At 41.4% G+C, this 21,276-nt stretch overlaps 1 protein-coding gene across 10 annotated transcripts in view; it reads left to right on the top strand.

Moving 5' to 3' along the window:
- Positions 1-19,915, top strand: part of LOC120572742 (RNA-binding protein with multiple splicing-like) — a 35,092-nt gene extending 15,177 nt beyond the window's left edge. Inside the window, exons 4-10 of one of the 10 annotated variants that reach the window (XR_005641483.1) lie at positions 1,295-1,357; positions 4,085-4,235; positions 6,326-6,453; positions 8,460-8,603; positions 9,193-9,256; positions 16,969-17,081; positions 17,645-17,670. Coding sequence is in view for 3 of the 10 variants with exons in the window: in XM_039822144.1 (XP_039678078.1) it covers positions 1,295-1,357; positions 4,085-4,235; positions 6,326-6,453; positions 8,460-8,603; positions 9,193-9,255 (549 nt within the window). In the remaining 7 variants the exon portion in view is untranslated. Of the gene's footprint in view, positions 1-1,294; positions 1,358-4,084; positions 4,236-6,325; positions 6,454-7,280; positions 7,417-8,459; positions 8,604-9,192; positions 9,263-16,968; positions 17,082-17,644 lie in introns of those variants that run through there. The other 9 variants (XR_005641484.1, XR_005641485.1, XR_005641486.1 and 6 more) reach the window with 9 other exon arrangements.
- Positions 19,916-21,276: the final 1,361 nt, after the last annotated feature.

The following is a 21,276-nucleotide window of genomic DNA, read 5'->3' as shown; positions in this document are numbered from 1 at the left end:
TTGCGGCTATATTTGTGATCGAAGGTTTACAGTATACTGGCCTTCATTTCACCTGCACGATTAGGTTTATAACGTAGAAAATGTGGTCTGTTTGGGTTTTGCTCTTTTTGTTTTGCCCGTTTAATAAATTAGTCAGACACTCAGCAACTCTTTGTGCACTTTGGCCTCTCTTTGCACCCCCCCATACTTTCATAATGACCATCTTCCTCATGACAGATGTCAGCTGATGCTGATGTGTAGGTATTGCAAAGCGCTACACATTCCTCAGGCTGTCTTTGTTTTGAGTGACCCCCCCCCCCGACTAATGGTAATGACAGTGGCGGCACAAATCAATCGTCCTTCCAGTCCGAGAACACACAGCCATCTCCATATATAGCAAGAGCCAGATCTCAGACCCTTTTCTATTTATATTCCTGTTACGCTTCCTCCTTCTGACGTCTTCACTTAGTCCTTCTTTCTTTTTTCATCTTCCCTTCTCCTCCTCTTTCTCTACTTGTTCAAAACTCCCATAACCCAAGACTGCTTTTCCAGATCACACGCAGCAGTGCGACCCCATGGGAGCAACATGTTTAGAGATTTTGTTTTCTCCCCACCTCCTCTCAACATCGCCATGCACACACTAATACACAGCAAAAATGTGCATTCTTTGTTGACAACTGCAACAGCGGTTAGAAATCTGACAACCAAACCTGCACTTTTACTATTGCGGGTACAGGCTCTAGAGTGATTTAACCAGAATACAAAACAAGCACTGGTGGAATGGATATATTGCATGGTTTTTGATTGACAGGCCTGTTCGAGGAAGTCTTAAAAACTATTTCTACCTCTCACTTTCTTTCATTTTTAATCTCACCTTTAACCTCTAAATTTTAATTCTCAAGACCCCCGCCCCCCATTTATCTACTTTCTTCTCTCTCTATCTCTTCTCCATTTTCAGCTTTCAACCCCCTCTCTGCCTCTCTCACACTCACTCTTAACATGCACTTTCTTGCTCTGACATTGCCCGTATTTGGGCATAGGGGAGCTGAATGATGAACTCTCCTTGTGCAGTGTAAGTGTCCAGCCTCCATTTCCCCCTCTCTCTCTCTCTCTCTCTCTCTCTCTCTCTGCTCTCTGTCGCCGCAGTTTTATAAACAGGGCAAGAGAAAGAGGCAGAGGGGGGTTGGGAATAATATCAAAAAAGAAATCCTACAAAAAAGAAAAACATGTCTATGTCACTCAGACAGAAATGCTGACTCAGTTTTCTGCCTTAAACCATGTTTCTTCCTTTTGTTCTGTCTTCTTGTCTCCCCAGCCAGTGGGGTTTGTCAGCTTTGACAGCCGATCAGAAGCGGAGGCTGCTAAGAATGCCTTGAACGTAAGTGTCATGCCCTCTTCGTGCTCCTCTCAAGCACCAGCTCGGCACTAGTATATCTTGTGATGACTTAGAATCGCATCTCTCTGCCTTCTGTGCAAATGCATTTGATATCAAGGAAATCCAGACATTCCTGCATTTCCTATCACATGCTAAAAGACAGAAAAAGGTAGTGCTGGTAGACATGTTGTGGCTGCTCTGAATTTGTGTCTAAATGTTTGGGTTTGAATAAATAAAGCCTTTTTTCTTAAAGCTTTGCCATGGATCCTGCAAGGTCAGGAGGAACATTAGCTCTTCTTCTACATATAAATAGCAGATATTGATCTAGGGTTTAATTTTAATCTCACTTATTTCAGAATGTAGCTCAGTAGAAAGCCTTGATGAGGTAGAATATGAAACAGAGCCCATCCTCACAGGGTTTTATTCAGCTCACTTGAAACAAAGTAGACAGTAATGAATACCAGTTCTCACCCAGCTTTATTTTCCCATTGTTTTCTTTTTGAAGGTGTCTAGATATACACCACCCCTTCTAATGCTTCTTAAGTTTTTGTTGATGCCTTTGTCACAGAAAAAGATCAGTTTTACCATCCTCCTAAAGTTGGACCGTGACAACGCGAGTGGAGTCTGTCAACTTTCAGATGTTGCCATATTGGTGCGCATCAAAGGCAGAGCAGAGAGTGGAAGAAAGGATTGAAATAATTTTATTATGAGCCAACAATAGTCTGACTGTTTCCATAGAATCACACAGTGGGACTGAGAAATGAACAGTGCTCTTGTTTTTCGGGGAAAGCTGCGTTCCCCGGGGTCATATGGAGATAAGCCAGATTTTGCAAACATCTATCTGCATATTGAAATATGGGCAAGACAGAGAAAACCGAGGGAAGGAAGGGGATTTGTTTCCTGTCATAGCAGAACAGAAATCTTTTAAAAGAACACTTGATTCTCGCACCATTATATCAATTAGAATCATCACCAAACAATGCATACAGAAGTGCAAAGAAGAAAAAAAAACATTTTAAGGTAGAGATTCAACACCGTACAAACTGAGATGTGCTCAGGCCTCATTATATCCATGTCCTATCCTTATTATACCTCTGTAGCCTCAACTGGCAGAAGCTGCGAGTGCACTGAGCCAAGGCAATCCTAGTTAATTCCCTCCCCTTCATGAGAAGAGTCATCCCTCGCTTGTTTCAGCTCAGCATTGCCCAAGCCTGCAGGGACGAGCCGAGAAAACCATCCTTCCAGCTCTTTAGCTGCGGAGAACTTTGCTCTTGACTGCTTTTTGATCTCCCCTTCTGTTTTTTTATGTATCTTTTACAGACAATCAAATGAAGTTAATTAGAGGGTGGTTATAGTTGCTGGTGACATTTGGCCTTGTTACTCCCAACAAACAAATAGCCACTTTGTTTTTTTTTTGGATGAAGAAGACTTTGGTTTAAGTCACATAACTATTTTTTTTTCCTTAGGCAAAAGTAATTGAGAAGAAAAAATTATTTGGACTATTGCACGTGTGAAGATCAAACTGTAAGAAGACGAAAAAACAACCTTACCCGGCTTGTTATGAGCACTGGTATATCAGAAGACTTTTAGCATTAGCATCTCAAGAATTTGCCAGAATATTTGGCTCCCTGTAAGCGGTGATGCTTGCAATATGTCATGGTGAATGGCGGATTTGATGTCATGATATTAAGTTACAGTTACAGTTCAGTAGGGAGCATAGCAAGGGCCTGGTGGCTTGTCTGACCGTGGTGTAAATGACATCAGCGCTTGCCAGGTCTGTGTCATCAGGTTATGATTTTCAATTGTGGGTGTCACCCGTCATCACGTGCGTCCAACCAGAATAACACTCTAATCCACATTGAGCCCTTTACAGCAGCAGGCTTCAGAGTCTAAGCAACTGGAAATGTCCCCTAAACCGCTGAGATTTTGGCAGTAAATTCAGTCATGAAATGCTAAAAAATGAAAAGTATACAAAGTGACAATTCCAGATATCAGCCAGGTCCCACTTGGCATCTATCAACACACAGCACGGCTGATAATGAAGTGGAAGATGCATGCATGATAACTATTGTATCTCCTCCATGGTCTAAATTAGTCTGCTTCATCACTACTTTGAGGAACAAAGCAGCAATTTCGTGTTGAGCAAAATAATTCATTTTATAATATAATTCGTCAGGTTGTTTAAGGCACACTTGCTAAAGCAAAGTATTACTGCCACTTATGTGTAACATCATTAAAAGCCATCATGTGGTAAACCCTGATCTTAGTCAACAAAGATACCTCCCAAGGTGTTGCCTATTGAGCGAATTTCTAGGAAAATGATATCTAAGGACTCTATAAACAACTTGTCTGTATTCATCATATGTTTACTGGGAACAATATGTTATAAAAGGAAATGAGTTAATACTCAAATTTGATCAGCACATAAAACAATTGAATCATGCAGAAATCTTCAAATATATGAACTGGTATACACAGTGTTTTACATTGATACATTTAAATAATGGATATCTGCAAGTAATGTATCACGATTATACGATGATTAATGCATGATAAATGATGACACATCTTTAAAACAAAATGTATATAAAAAAACAATGCAGTGCTAATCGAGTCCTGATGATATTTGAGCTTTTTGATCAATTAGTCCAACGGTTCTGTTGTAAGAGCTGGATAAAAGCTTGCTAAGAAACAATATATTTGCTGACCCATCTTTCCGTTTGATCTCAGGGGGTCCGGTTTGATCCAGAGATCCCCCAGACCCTTCGGCTGGAGTTCGCCAAGGCAAACACCAAGATGGCCAAGAACAAGCTGGTTGGCACCCCCAACCCCCTTCCCTCCCAGCAGAGCCCCGGGCCACAGTTCATTAGCAGAGACCCATGTGAGTACTTTGGCCATTTGTCGTCTTACTTTTTGTCTGTGTTGCTGCTTCCTTTGGCCATTAGTTGCTCTTGTTTGAGGTAACTGGACAGCTGTTTCCCTTTTTAAGGATTATTTGTCATGAGTAGAGCAGTTGTGCATCAGCTGTGACTATACATGATAAATGGAGATTCACTTGGCTGCTAATTACTAATAAGTCTCTTTTAATGGTGTTGTGTTTGTGCTTTGTTGAAACATTGTTTTCATGTGGAAACAGGTTAATGGCAATCTGTAACCAAAAGTTGCTCCTCCCCAACTCTTCAAGTAAAATGTTTCATTGAAATCAGATTCTGTGCCATGATTGGGCAACTTGAGCAGAGTCCTTCACCTAAACGACACATTCCCCCTGCTAGATTAATGATTCATAAACCGTTCATGTTCTCTGTTATCCATTGCTCTAATTATTTGGACTCAAGGCCTTTGGGTATCAGGCATGTATGAAATTTGCTAATGCAGCTCTGTACTTTTCTTCCATTTAGTCAAATATTTGTCTGAGGGGCTTAAGGATTTTGCAAGAATCAGCCTTTGATAGTTGAACATGGGCCAGCTGTGGTTGTACATTCTTCCTAAATGACCAAACTGCTCATATCTTGGATCTTTTTTCGCCAGAGAAAGGGTGTGTACTCGGGGGCCTCAGTGGAAAATGGAAGGAAACGATTAATGAAACCATGACGTAATCATTAGTAGAGAAATTGCTGTCGTTTCCTGATAAGAGATGTTTAAATCAGCCAGTTTTCTCATGATGAACAGTGATTAACACTTAGCGGGAGACACCGAGAGCACTGGGAAAATGCTCCTTAACATTGTACGGCTATCTGATGGTTCTCCAATGAGCTGCTGTTTTGTTCTGCTTCTGCATTTGTATGTGTACACTTACTCTGTACCACTCTGCACTGTCACCTATCTCTTCACTCATGCACTATGCTCTTTTTTTCACCTTCACTTTATAGTCTACTCAATGAGTAAATCATCAAATCTGGGATGGTTTCCTCTCATTTTATTCTGAATTAAGTCCGCTTTTCTGATTTGAGTAGTTTGGTAATCCCTGCCCCCTTAGTGACTGTTGCGACGCCTGTTAAGCTTTCCATTTTCACACGGGATATAAGCAGTTCACAATAAAAACAGAGACAGATTTACCACTCGTAACACAAATGCAGGCTTTTCATTTGTAAATGACAACTGTCAGAGCCCTAGCTAAATAGCTAATCAATCTAACGTTATTTTCATGAGTTGGATTAAACGGCATCTCCGGCTGACTAAGTAATGCTTCCAGTTGGCTCATTTTAAAACTAGAATTGGGTTAAAAGGGGTCCTAAATATGCACTTGATGCAACATTCTAGCTTAATGCAAGATATTGTGCTAAGTACTGAGGCTGAAGTTACATGTCTTAGGCAAAAAAGTCTTCATCAGTACATGTACCATTTAGAAGACTTGTAGTTTAACGCTAACTTAAGAAACAGCGTTGTTCTTGTATTGCAGTGTAGAGCTAGATAGTCCTAGCATTTTAAGTATGATAATAATACAATGTAAGCTCAGGCGTTTTCGTTCTGTTTTCACTTAAAGTTACAAGAGAAAAGGCTTTCAGCATGAGGAATAACCAATATGTTTGTGGACGGCCATGCTAACGATTGTAACTTAGTTTTGATCCGATAAACGCACAGTTTAATCTGATTCACACACTTTCGCTTTTGTGTTTTGGAAATGTTTAAAAAAAAAAACGCACCATCCTCCAAACTCGATAATAATCTGCCAAGTACTATCGCTCTCCCTACAGCTCAATGCCCACCGCTTTGGCATGTTGAGAAATCCGAGGCTTGACAGGCCTGCCATGCCTAGTTATGGTTGCTAAGCAATGATTGGACATCGCTGTTTAAGGGTTTTGCGAACGGTCTGTTGGTTTAAAACAAATGAAATGTGAGGAAGCTACTTCAGATACTCACCTGCAGTGCACCTCCACGACCACCTCCCCCGCTGCCCCCTCCACCCTGTAGCCACCCACCCATCCACTGGCCACTCTCCTCACTCCACTCCTCCTCTTCTTCTTTCCACAGATGAGCTCACAATGCCCGCTCTATATCCCAGCAGCCCAGACGTGTGGGCATCATACCCGCTGTACCCGGCGGAGCTGTCGCCGGCCCTCCCACCCGCTTTCACCTACCCCTCCTCGCTCCACGCTCAGGTAACCTGCAAACCCATCCCCTCCTCCCCCACCATTACCACCGTCACCACCTAGACCACTGGCCCTCGCCTCTTCCTGAGCCCACCGCACAAAAACCTGCTGCCGTCAGCCCTGAAATCCCTCTCTGCTCCATTCCACAGATGCACACACCACACAGTCTGAGCACACACCACACTGTCATTTGCTGATTTACTGATCTATTGATTACCTCTCTGTCTCTACTGCTACTGCTACGGGTCAAACATGTATTGTTTTGAAGTAAATGGGGTAGTTTGGATTTGGCAGAATTGTGCTATTTTTCTTACCTTCAGGCAAATCAATGTAGCCTTGCATGTGTAATGTGCTATAACAATCACATTATAGCTTAAAACTGCCATTTCTGAAATACTGATAGTCATGATAGCCACGTTCATCTGATATGAATGTGCTCCATAAAAGCAGGAAGTGGATCCGGAATTTGATACATCAAATTTGTTTATTGATAGTGAAATAATTGACTTTATAAATATTTAATTTACAGGGTGTAGTCCATTTTTGCAGACATGTAATGCTGTTTTACCCTTCTCTTGAGATGAACTGCTATCTGATCCCATTAACTTCCAGGAATCGAACTAAACTAAACTAATAATCACTGCTCACCAAGAAAGGCATCCATGGGTGTGACTGACTTTTAAGTGCTCTAAGTAGGAACAATAGAGCGATCCCAATAATTCAAAATGGCACATGTTTCTACAGTAGAAGTTGAATGACCAATTAATGCTGATTGCAGCGAGTCACTAGCTCTCTGACTCTCACTCTTACCATGTCACTTTATTTATCCCAATTAGAGGCATCATCCGTACTACTGAAAGCTTCAGTGGTTTGCATCATCATTTGACCATCACCTACTTCATTATTAAATCCCTCCTTTTCAACCAACCATGATCCAGTTTATTGAGGCCTTCTAATCTGCACAGCTCCACTGTGAGTTCACATAAGAGTTCATTATTGATCTCTTGAAATTCTTCTCATGGAGCCTGTTTGTTGCTGGCTGACGCTAATATGATCTCAGTATTAGACGTACTGTTTGTTGATTTGGTTTTTAAAGCTTGCAATGATTTCTCCGTACATACATGTTACAGTATCTGGGTTATTCCATGTTTTTTTTTTTTTTATCTCTGCTAGAGAGTCTATAGATTATATTACCATACATAATGCAGATACCAAGGTTATTTAAGTATAAAGGCCCCTAGCAAAGATACTAAAGCTAAAACTTGGATGATGTCAGAATTTAAAATGAGTGCGAGATGAATCTGCCTAGCTGGCATTTTTTTCACATGTGAGCACACACTGACACAAAGAGAATCTGGCTTTGAGATTTCATTAGGGGCTTATGGGTAATGTTAGCATCTCACAACCCCTTTCTGACCTTGAATAGATGCGGATGTGAGACATAAAAATATGTATATTAACAGGTCTTACGACGCACACAAAAGACTACATGATCAAATCTATTTTATGTTAACATGAGTTCAGCTTTCTGGCTCCCTGGTTAATCCGCTGCGGTCATCTTTTCTAGTGAGAGTACACTTATCTTATTTGATTGCTAAATGTAAGCAACTGGCTGGTAGCAAAGCAATAGATCTCAGAAAAACAATAAGTCCTTCTGTTGTAACTGTCTTGCTGTAACTCATATTTACAAGCTAATATCAAAAATTAACTAAATGAGAAGGAATGACTAAAAAGCTTTGAAGGAAGTTTTTGGCAAATATGCTTTTTCGCTTTTTTTTTTGCCGGGAGTTAGATGAGAACATTTATACCACTCTCATTCATGTTTTTATAGTAAATATGCAGCCCCAGCCAGCAGCTAAGGCTTCATTCGGACTAGATCAGTCTTCCTGGCGATTCACCGCAGAGTTGTGCGACGGTCACTTAAATGGCCCATTTGTGTGACGTCCTGTTGTGTTCTTTAACCCCCAATGTAGCACAAGTAGACTTTATATTTCACAATTATTGTTTTCCGTCAGATCGTTTATAGATCTCACCTTTTCCGACCGCACTTGAAGGCAGCGTCATTTCACGGAGAAAGAGAGAAAAGAGACGGAGCAACTGTGCTTTGTGCTGGATCTTGTTACAGGAAACAGTCAGCTGTTACACAAACTCCTGGGCAGTTAAGTGCTTGTGTTTCGTTTTATACCCTCATAGTGTTTTAAAACGTTCTAATGGCAGCGATCGAGGCAGTGATGTTTACTGTTTACTGTACAGGACTCAGCCTCAAAACGCACTGCCATTTCTGATCGCCGGTTACATGATTGGCCTCCGCAGCATGACGTCATGTTTTTTTCCGGCTCCCCCGCGGCCCCCACTGCCAAAATGACAAAATAAAAGGGAACACTTGCGTTTTTGCTGGACCTTCTGAGAAATGCCCGAGTGTATGTGAACCCGGCCTAAAGATTGAAAACGGGGTGGGGGATCAGATCAGGTAGCCTTCCTTGAGTCCTGTCATCACACTGAGGTTGGCAGGCAACGAGCAGAGACTCCAGGACGTCACTGCACACGGCCAAGAAAGCAAATAAGCGTATTTCTCAAAATTTGAAACTATTCCTTTTAAATGGCTTTATTCCTTGAGGTTACAGGATTTTAGTGCAGCAAAAGTACTCAATAAATTGAATATTACATGTATGAATTGTATATAAACATATATTTGTATGCATGTATTTGTGCGTGTGTGTTAATGTATGTGTGATTACGTGTGTTTAGATTCGCTGGCTCCCACCTGCAGATGGAACTCCTCAGGGATGGAAGTCCAGGCAGTTCTGCTGAAGTATGTGTGAGTGGCATCACACACACACACACACACACACACACACACACACACACACACACACACACACACACACACACACACACACACACACACACACACACACACACACACACACACACACACACACACACACACGTGGGTCTACATGGGTGTACATTGTGCCTTGCCGTGAAAAAACTTTAGTAAATGTTATGACACTTGGTTTAAACAGACGCTGAGATATTCCTAAACATATGCCGGGAATATCACAGGGTGTTACTCCATGCACATGGCGTGTTTGTCAAATGAGCAACCCTTTTTTTTTTTTTTTTTTTGCCCTCAAACCTCACATGGAAACCTCCATTCAGCTAGCTGCCAAACTAACTAACTAATTAGTCCTATTTCTGCCAGTTGACTTCAAATATAGACATGAAACACAAAACAAATGAGCCTTTTAGAAGTAAATGTGGAAGTGTAAAGCCCAGTGGGTCAATGGAACCACAGCCAGTCCTCGCACATCATCATACGACATAAAAGATGGGGAAAGGGAACTCCATTCTTTTCCCGACTTAGGTCGTAAGGTACAGAAGGTCGACTTTTCCCATTGATGTGATGCTTGATCTCAGGCGTCAAAGGCTGCAAGTCAAACAGAATATACAACAAGCTCTGATGCTGACGTTTTCATAACGCGGACAGAGTAGAGCTCAGCAAATATGACTAAAATGCTAATATGGGCTGCTTTGATAGGTAATGTTATTATAACCAGTGGTGAAAGTCATTCAGTACATTCACTCAAGCACTATGCTTGAGTACAGATTTGAGATACTTGTATTTCTATTTTATACTCAACTACAACTTAAAATTCAAAGGTACTTTTTTACAAATTCCCTGAGGGGGACACTAAAGTATATTGTATGCTACTACATTTATTTGACAGCTGTAGTTTGTAGATACATTTTGGTGCTACGTCTACATACACAACATTGACATGCTATCACCTTATGATGTTGTGATGAATGTGGCCGCAGACACAGAGCAACATTAGCATTCATTTGGAGTCGTGTTTCAGGTGACCTGAAAATTGTAGGTCCAATCTTCTCTCTCCTTTTAGCTCTAGCTAGCTAATAGTTAGCTAGTTACTAACTCTATTTACCATTTGGTGCCTGGCACGTAGCATACAGTCAGGTTATCAGAGCGTTTTTCGCTGCAAACAGCCGCTTGCTATGTCTAGAAACAACGTTAAAGAAAGCAGTGCGAGTGAACCAAAAACAGTAAATTTGCAGGCCTTTAAACCAAAAACAACGAGCTGCTAAAATGCTCTGCAGAGCTGAGGGGTGATAATTCTCTCTGGGTTCATCACTACAAGCGACCCCTTTCACATTATATGTAATTTCATTAGTTCGGCATTAGTCTGAAGTACTTTGATTTCAAAACAATTCATTGATTGTTCATTAAGATTATACATGCTGAGTAGGTTTAGTGGAGGATCAGAGGTTATTCTTATTGCTTCCACAGATCTGCCTACTACTGGAAGGACACTTGATATCTATTGCACTTGTATGTGAAGCACCGTTTATTACTGTGCACACGCTCTAACATAGTCATAAAAACACTGAATATTGTCGTATAATTACGTTGGTACTGTACAGCAGATATTAGGGCATGTTTGTAATTTTGTCAAGCCCTGGCAGGATGAAATATATTTTTTAATTTAAGAACATATTTTTGGCATTTTCGCATTATGAAAAAGTACACAGTGGAGAATTGTAAATACAGAAAGAGACGGAGGATGTGATGCTCCAAAAGGTCGTAAATGTGGAATATGCACCATGAACTGCTGTGGTATCTGGATACTGCCGGAAGGGCCATTTTTATGATTCTTTATTAAAAAAAAAAAAAAAAGGATTAGCATGGGGCTAAAATAAATGGGGCTTTATTTAAAAATAAATTGCAGGTGAATTAATTATAGTGGAGCTTCAGACAGTACACAGAGCAGTTGGATTCTAATAAGTGCTGAGATAAGTACGAGTCAACTGTAACCATGCATGAGCTACACAGGCCTCGCTCTCTGGTTCAGACCAACTAAACGCTGTTGTGCTCGTAGAAAAACAAAACCACAAAGCACAACAAATCCCGTGTGTGTGTGTGTGTGTGTGTGTGTGTGTGTGTGTGTGTGTGTGTGTGTGTGTTGTGTGTGTGTGCACTCGGCGCCAGTCACACTGTCACCAGTAACCTCCCTCCAACGCCTCGGGACAGGAAGAAACATGTTCTCCCGATCCCTTAGGGAGTGAGTGGGGAGTGGATGGGTAGCATGGAGGCTACCATTCATCAAGCTGTTGATTGGTGCTAGTCCTGGACTGTCCTCTTCTAAACCTGCATCATAGCTGACTTATGTATTTCCAAAGGCTGATACATACTGCGTGAGAAAAGAAGCAGTTGGAGTAATTTGATGTTTTGGGGGATTTTGTCTCCGTCAGGGGGGTAAAGGAGGAAGGGAGTGGAGGAGGGAGGGGTTTTGAGGAAGTAATTACTCCTGTATCAAACCAGGAGGAAGTCGTTTGGCCGGTCAGGCTGCCCCAGTGGATATTAACCCCTCAATGAAACAACAACATCCATCTCAGTGAAGGGTGAAGTGCAGCTGAGACATCAATGCGGAATATTGCGATAATTACAGGGCACTGCATCAGATATACACATGTGCAACACACTCAAATCATGTAGTGTGTACATGCCCAATCATAAGGCCTCTCACAGGCAAACGCAAAACAGCATGCACGCAAACAAAACCGTTCAGGTCATCCAAATGTCAAATAACAAGAAGAGAAAAGTCTTACATCTTCTGGTGTCTTTTTATGCTTTCAATATAGTTTCTGTTTTAGTTGTCCATGTTATATCTGTCATTGAGGTGAAAGAAATTTTGTTGGTGGTAGTCATAACATTGAACACTTACACATAGTAAGTAAGTCTTCATGTTACTCCGAAACGCAGTTTTCTCTGGAACTAAGTTTTTCTAAAGAAAATTGTCCACGATGATGTCAGAATTATCCAGAATAACATGGGCACTGTTTCTGGGAAGAGATGTTGTTGAACGTTTTAGATTTAGTCATTTTTAATGTGAGCACCACAAACCAATTCCATTCATCTCAATTGTATTGTGGTCACAGACAGAAATATAGATATAGAGATATCTTATAGCCTGAACAAATTCATCCAAAACTATCTATATGACTAAATATCACTAGAGGTAAGTGAGAAAATCTGATTTTAGAAAAATCTATTCATTTAGATATAGAACAGGTGGGAAACAAGGAATATTCCTACTTAGGATGTTAGATATATCAATGTGTATCACTTTCCAAAACACTTCCAAAGACTTCTTAGCATTCCTCAACCATGCCATAATATGTATCAACAAAATTATTGGAGCATAGTTCACACTGAACAACAACATCCAAAGGCAAGATGAACCTGTAATTTAAGCGATTGGTCCACATTTGGTTATATTTCCAGTATCCATCAGCATCATCAGTTCATTTAATGTAAATTACTTTGCATGCGAGCATGACATAAAAGTCTGCAGTGTAGTGGTGGTTGTAGCTTAATCACACTGGGAAACATATCTCCAAGTAAAGTATGTTGGTATAGTAAAATCTATGCAACTCAGGGTACACTGTATTTGTATGGTAGCCATAATTAAAAAATAAATGCTGGTCATTTCCTACTAAAAGCCAACTGTCAGGGTTATGTTAGCCTTGCTGCTTAGTTTGTCCCTGACATTTTGCAGCTTTGCAAACAAACAGCTTGTTTTGTTTTTTTGTTTGTTTTTTTAACCTTCCTTTCTGTTCAGTGGATACAGTCAAGTTAGAAACAGTCACTTGGTGTCTTTATGCGGTCTGTGACGTGGGTGTTACTTATTTGTGCAATGCAGTCTGCTAGGCATTGTGCTTGGGAAACACTTGAAACCATTTTAACTGCAAGACAACAAGAATAAACTTGAACTGAGGTTACAGAGATAAGCTGTCTGTGTTGCACCACTGTTGTACAATCCGTCTGCTATTGATGGGTCATGTGTTCTTTGAAAAAGAGGCTGCCTTTCTGAATTGCAACTCATGCTGAAGGTGTCTGGTGACAGCAATCCTTCACAATGGGAATTCAAAGTAGCTTCCAGCGCCACAGTTCTGGGAGGCTTGTGGTTGTCTCGGCATCTGACGGACGGGGACCGCTCACGGTCCGAGTATGTGGCTTTCCTAATCAACTGGCATCCTGCCTGTCAAAGAAAGTGCAATTTTGAAATGTTCATTTACAGCAGTGTCACTTCATGGCAGTTTAAACAGGTAGTTACCCACTGCGGACTCTTTAAAAAAACATATTACAATGTAAGTTTTTGTTATTGTAATAGCGCTGGAAGCTTGGGCTAGTCATTCATGTTGAATGTTTTTGAAGCAGAATTATATTTGACATTCATGCTCTGGCACGGAGCTAGATCCAAAAACAACCTAATAGTGGACATTAATGCCTAGTGAACTGGAGGGAAAGGTAATCCGGATTTTCCATCTGACAAGACATGGTGGGGGAGTGTAGGGAGTGTGAATCATGCACTACTTGTGTGTGTGTGTGTGTGTGTGTTTGTGTGTGTGTGTGTGTGTGCGCCTGCCTGCCTGCCCTGAGGAGCTTTTTGGCCAATAGCCCGACAAAACCAATGGTTCCTGTGCAATGTTGGACTAACTCCCACTGGAGAGCTGAGGGCCAGCTGGGGCCCCTTCTAATAAGGAAGTGGGACTCTATTCCTTAACCCCCCACTGACACATCACACACACACACACACACACACACACACACACACACACACACACACACACACACACACACACACAGAGTATAGCTACACTGTGGCCTTGTCCCTGCACCGGGTCTCAGGAGCTAGATACATGTCAGCAGCTGCATTCATCACCACCCCAGCTCCAGCAGCTATTGCTGGTATGTGAGAAACACAGCCAGGGCCTAAAGGCTTTTCTCCGGATTAAAGGGGCTTCAGACAGGGCTCTTCTTCATGGTCGTGCTGCACAGGTAGAAATCTTAAAGGACCGTATGAGTGTTTGGTAACTTGGCTGATAATATCAACCGCACAAATGTATCTATCGGGCTCCTCTTTGACAAGATTAAATGCAAACTTGATTTGAATTTAAGAGTGTGCAAATCGATTCTCATAGCATACAGTGATGCCAGATTGGGTGCAAAAATAACATCCAACGGTCTAAAACACAGCAGCGTGGTCCTTTTTTAAACATGGTCTACAGACGGTGGAGAGCTAGAGCAAAGCACTATGACATTTTTTGTATTAATTTCAACAAGTCTTCTCTCTCGTCACTTGCAGCACGAGATCAATGATCACTGATAACAAAGATGGGAACATTTGCTGCATGAAGCCTAGCTGAAAAAAAGAAAGAAACCGAAAACAGTGCAAGCATTCAAGAGAAACCAAGTCGCCACCCACATTCTCAAACACTACTTGTTTACCTATCTTACATTACGCGCCTGGGCCGAGTTATTGGATGTAACACATTAAGCTTGCAAATCACTAAACCTTTCCCTAATCCGCACAGACATGTTCAATGATCAACCCAATCTTTAACCTTGGTGTCTCAGCCAGAACAAATAGGGTGGCCCTGGAAGTATGCGTCTCATCAGCTTAGCCAAGCGGCTGTATAACACATCGATTCCCTCTTCCTTGATTGAACGCGCAACAGGGCATTAGCTAGGCCAGCCGTGCCCCTTCCAAAACGCACTGTTCTCAACCCTGTCTCGCTTCTTTCCCTGCAACAGTCTGTCTCCCTCTTTCTGTCTCTTAAGGTCATGTTTGGTTTACTAATTGTTTATTGTTCCAAAGAGTCTCTCCCCCCCCCCATCCCCCTCTGAACCCGAGTTTCCACGGTCTCCAAGACATGTCTATTTTTGGTGATACATCTGGGGGTTGGTCAGGGGTCAGAGTGGTGACCTTTCTCTTCGGTCTGCTGGTGGGGCGGGTAGAGGAATCATGGGAGATACGGTTGTTAAGCAGAGGTTCAACACAAGTATTTAAGACTATTGTCAGCTGACATCCTGTGTGTCACATTTGGACTTTGAGCTTGAAGGACTTTGCAAAAGATAGCAAAACTGTCTTTTTGAAGGGTTAGTCGGCTGATTTTACACGTTGTAATCAGTTTACTGGTTAGTGTGTGTGCTAAAAATCCTTGGAAAACAGTTTTGTAATGTCTTCTGTGGCTCTGGAGGAGCTTTGTTGAGTCTGAGAAAATGACTTTAGAGACACCGCTCTCGGCATGGGCTTGAAGGCTACACTTTTAGAGAGAGCCTGCATTACAAACTGGGGGTGAAGTTTAAAAAGTGTGTCTGTTTGCCAGATAGAGAGCTTCAAATGAAAGCTTGAATTGCATTATGGGAAGTGTAGGATAGGATCCAGTGTTTTTGAAACTTGACCCAAAATCATGATATTTCTGCATCTGCTCCGTTGATTTTCTTTCTCTCTCTCTTTTAAGTCCCCCAACATTAAAGGTGCTCTAAGCAATGTTGGGTGAAGTTACTTCTTTTTGACGTTCAAAGTATTTTCAAACAAAACAAGGCTAGCTCGCCCCTCCCTCCTCCTCATCCCGTCCCCTCTCCCTCCCTTCTGTGCTTCCGCGCACTAACCCCCACCCGCAAATCCTTCTTGTTGGTTATTGGCTGGAACGCTGGAAGACTGTTTATGTTTCGTGGTGCAGGTTGGTAGCCTGACAAGCCAGACCCACATCAAGATGTTGGGTCTGGGAACTCCCCATTGACGGAGCTCAATCCGAGGGGCGGGATAAACTGTTGTCTTTCAAATTCCCTCTGCACGCAATAGGATAGCGCTACAACCAGGCAGAGCAACGAAGAAGGAAGAGAAGCAAGTTGATAGATTAAACTTTTGCCGTATCCAGTCGGCAAAACTCCGAACACATCTTCCTTTTTTAAGAATGATTTCAGTGCTGTTCTTTTCTCAAAGAAAAGCTTAACTCCAAGTCTTCCAGTTGACCGCTGTTCCCAGCAGCAGCAGCCATAAGCCCGCCCACCGACTCTATACACGATGTGATTGGCCTGACCAGAGTTTGGTTTTTCCAGCTCGCAAGTCAACGGAGAGTGCCTAGACCCCCTTGGCTGCAAATTAAATTTGCTGCCGCTAGTGTGCGTCTAGATTTCTAGGCTAACAGGTTGGCGCAGCTTGTTTTTGTTGGCGTTTGTGGAGCCTGGGCTGTCTACAGAGACCGCGTTTTTTTTAAATGTTATAGCCTAAAAAAAAAACGCGTGACATCGTTTAGAGCACCTTTTAAGGAAGTGCATGAATGTTAAATTGATGGAGTATCCCTTTTAAAGCTCAGCTTAGCTCCATACACAGCTGTACTTTGCCGTAACAGTCATGAAGAAGCTTTGGATCATGAGGTCCTGTGTGGTTTGAGTGAAGCTCTTGAGTTTGAAGGATTTGGCAAAGGTTGCAGTGTATTACCTGTCTTTTTAATTAATTTACATCTTTAAAAAAAATAAATTAACCAAAACACCCACACGTGAATATATAGTGGTTGGAAGAAATAACAGAAATGTTAAACAATCCATGTTGATTCAACACCTTAAACAGCCTCAACAAAAACACCCCACCCGCAGTCAGGATGCTGTTGCAGCTTGTTCACTTCAGTAAAACTCTGCCTCCTGTGCGTCCTCAGGTTCTTGATGTGTGATGGTGGCCGTGGCCAGCTGTGACGGGCGTTGCCTCTCGTGTCCAATTAGAAACCAGGAGGACTGACCTGACTCTGGCTCTTGGAGCAGCGTACCGTCGGTGAGTTAATGGATCGGACTTCATGACCATTGATCCCAACAGGCGAGGACAAAAGGTGTAAATCTCACCTCGCCTCTCCCTTCTGGCACAGTGTCCGATTTTGAAAGTGTAGATTTGTGGAAAAGGCAGTGAAAGCTCAGGCTTTTGTGTGGTATTGCACTGCCAAAGACATCTGCTGGAATGAACGCAGCAGCACCAAGCCGTATTGACAGCGTGTCAACATTCGTCCGTGTATGATTCAGGTTTTGCTCAACAGAAAATGTTTTGAAAACAAACCCAGAATTGTGTGTGTGTGTGTGTGTGTGTGTGTGTGTGTGTGTGTGTGTGTGGTCCTGGCGTCATGAAGGCCGGTGCAGAAAAATTGAGGAGCAAGCAAGAAACATGTTTTGTGTGTGTGTGTGCGCCTACACTGGAGTATCTACCTTTTATGGGTGTGTGACTGTGTTTGTGTCGTGCAACAGTTCCACACGATCCCCTGTGTTTTCATTAGTGTACAAGGTTTGTGTGCGGTGACCATGGCAACCTCACCCCTTTTCTTGTCTCTCTCGCTCTCTCTCTCTTAGGCAGCAGCAGCCTCATGGGCCTCAGGACATTCTAGACCCCAGCCTCCATCACACATCGAGCCCACCCTCCCCAAAGTCCTTCCAACTTTTTTTTTTTTTTTTATACTGTTACATACTCAAAATTTACCGGCAGCGCTTTGGCTACACCTCCTCTGACACCTCAATGAAAGGTGCCGGGCATGCATGACAAAGGCTCACACACCCTTTGTTTACCAGTTGACTGCGTCGCCCGTGTTAACGTTAGCAGGGCTCTTGCTGTGCATTCTGTATATGCAAGTGTACCAGAGGAGTGCACATTTTATGCAGCCACTTTGCAAGGCCAGAAGTATGGAAGTGTGGCTAAAGCGCTGCTGGGTAATATTATAATACGACTATAATTATTACTATACTGTATATCATTCATATTAATGTTATTATGATTATTAAATACATGTTGAAGCATGACTTTGCAAAAAAAGAAAAACAAAACCCAATGCTGTACATTTTTAGATATTTTAAAGAAATACAAAAAAGTATTTTTGTAATCAAGACAATGTTTGAAATGGTTCTGTTTGATAGGTTCATGTCGTGCTTAAGTGTGTGAGGAACTTTCATACTTGTATTATTTTGCCCTTCCTGTTTTGTGCCATTATAACATGGTAAGTCGCCCTGCTATACCAAAGCAGTCCTGTGGGTTTTTCTCTTGTCTTTTCTACATACTGTGTGGATTTTTAGGTTTGCTCATGTGTGTCTTTTTGTGGTGTCTTTACCTGATGAGGCAAACATATTAGTCCTTTGTCTGATGTGCTTTGGTTCAACTAAGCAGTCAATGTTAACTCTTGAGTGATCCAGCTCATAATTTATCAGTTAGAGGTAGCCAGACTTGTTACGAGAGGCATTGACAGGAATAAGCCGTCACTGGTGAAGGTAGTGACCCCAGAGACTGAAAAACATGGCAAACTGAGCCCTGCTATAATTAGGAATTTCATTCATTGTGTAGCAGGAGACAGCAGCACAGTATAGAGAAACAAAAGACCAAAGGCATTTTTTTTTTTTTACACTGGAGAGCTATGTAGGCTAGTGGAATAATTCCATTTTTGACTGCTTTGTAGTCTTCAGTCTGATTTCTTATGAAGTATGATGTTATTTTTGCTGCATGTCTCTTTTGGTGTCACTCCAAAGAGCAACTCTGCATCTGAAAGGACATTCACTTTAAGCAATTTGTCTTTTTGTGTCTATTTTTAGGGAGCCAACATGATTCAACCTGCTTTTGTAAATGTTGAATTTACATAGTGATGATTGGAGTGTTAAAAAAAAAATTATAATCTTTTTGTAATCTTGTGTATTCTGGGCCTGCAATAACTTCTTTGCTGTTTGACATATCTTCAAGTGATCATATTCCTGTGACATTTTGATGCCAAAATTCTCATTCATGTCGCATTCTTACAAAGATAAACAGTGATTCTTGTACTTCTTCTGATAAGGCCAAGTCACATTTCAGTGATGTGATCAAAAACTGAAATACTGTAAGAAAAACAATCTTTAGCCCAGGTGTGTACAATCATATTGGAGTGGTTGAGTCATATAGTCAGTGTTTTTGATGAATATTAATAATAATATGCACACTATGTCAACCGATATTCTGGAGCAGTTTTTGCTTTTACAGACATTTTTTAAGCCAAGTGTGGCACCAAATTTATTAGAACAAGTATTTATAAGGGGTGTGTGTGTGCGTGTGTGTTTTTATGGGTATTATGTTTTTAAAGTTCATAAAAGATGCCCATCATATAATTAATTGTAAGTATTATTGTAAGTTTAATTGTATATTCATTTGGTAATTTTCTAGAGCTTCTTATTGTGTTTGTATCTGATATATGAATACTGTTTTACCTACATAATTCACTGTGAAATCCAGAGAAATACCTTTTGAACGAATGGATCTATTTGTCTTTTGCCAGCAGTACGGTACAGAAGTTCCTGGAAATGAATATGATGACCCCTCCCTTTTGTCAATGAGAACTATTCCTTTCTCGTTTCAGTATACCATGTGCGTACCTGTGTGTTCTGTGCATGTTCACGGCATGTGTGTGTTCTTCTTTTCTTTTTCTTAATGCATACAGTACTGTTGATATTTATGTACTTTAGCCGCTGTAAGGAGAAACTGTATTTCAGTGAATTGCAGATGGTTTGTTTGTTTGAAACCAAAAAAAAAGGTGATCAAAATGAGAAGTTTTTATGAAAATGTTAAATGAAGACATTTCAGGCCGTCTGCCATTAAAGATTGACGTCATCCCTGCTGTCCTGATTACATTTGTTCATCTTTCTGAATGTTATTGTGACTTTAAGTTCATGTATTTTCTTTTTTTTAAACCAAGCAAACCTTGTATTGTAGTATTGAGCCCCAAAACTGCACAAAAGAATTATCACAGCAATAAGCCAAAAACACCAATGATTATATCATCAAATCTGTTACATAGATACTCAAAAGTAACTAAAAAGAGTAAAAAGAAATACCTGGAAAAAATGTTATACTTTACCTTTAAAAGTGTGTCTGTCTGTCTGTCTGTCTTAGGGCTCCATACTTGAAGAGAATCCCTACTAGAAGTTGCCCTTTTTCCCACAAAGAAAGCTCAATTTCCTCTTCCTTTCTCTCACACTTGTCATTGGCTAACACCACCCCCACAATCCCAGGAGGCCATCAAAACATAATGTGGGATCCTATAAAGTGGTTTGTGTAGCAGGGGAGCTGGAGACCTCTCACTGCCCTCTATAAGAATAGCCCACCTAACCCAGGGGCTGGCTACCCCTGAGACAGAGGCCACAGCCAATTTAGTTTCTCTCTTCGCTGTCTCCTCTCTCTTCGGTCTGCTCAGTCACACCAGGTGGCACACACCAGCGTCTCACATGACACACACTCGTTCATGCATGTAAGGGGTTACACACAGGGTGTCAGAGTGGAGTAAAGTGGGGGATAAAAGTGCCTCTGTGTGCATGCGTGAGGGCAAGGGGACATATTCATCTGGGTGCATGCATACGTCCAATTGGCAACACTTTGTAATGGTGTTACTCCCTTTGACAAGTCCATTAAAGAGGTGTTTCTGTCCCCTTTCACTCATCCTCTTCCAGCTGCAGCATGCTAGACAAATGTCCTTGCTGAAATGTTTTTATTTACTCGCCACCATACCATCAAAACTACAGTTAAATTAAATATCTTATACTTATCCACTTTGGACGTTAGGGTCCGTATTTTGTTTTTATTTCCCTATCGCTGCAGTAAAACATTGACCACTGCTTACTCTAATAGGCAACCATGGTGTGCTATCTAACACCTCAGTTACACACAGTCCCGGATGAGTGTGTAGATTCACAGTGTGTCCATAATCTATTTAACGCTCCCAATTATAAAGATTATAAAAATTACAAATTATTATTAAGTTCCCAATGAAGCAATGTCTTCTTGTGACCTCATCGTCAGAAGTCTATGCAATATGTTTATGACTTGTAAGCAGTTTAACCAATAATTTATCCTTTTTAAATTATTTTCAACTATTCATAACTTACCTAGAGAATAGTCAGAAAACAGGATGTCAACAGCCATGCTACTGTTGCAGTTCTGTAAGGCTATACTTACTGTAAGTACAGTTGCGCTATGA

The sequence above is a fragment of the Perca fluviatilis genome, chromosome 14 (genome assembly GCF_010015445.1).
Source record: "Perca fluviatilis chromosome 14, GENO_Pfluv_1.0, whole genome shotgun sequence".
NCBI classification, from domain to species: Eukaryota; Metazoa; Chordata; class Actinopteri; order Perciformes; family Percidae; genus Perca; species Perca fluviatilis.
Note: the sequence above shows the minus strand (reverse complement) of the source record. Positions and strands in the feature narration are given on the sequence as shown.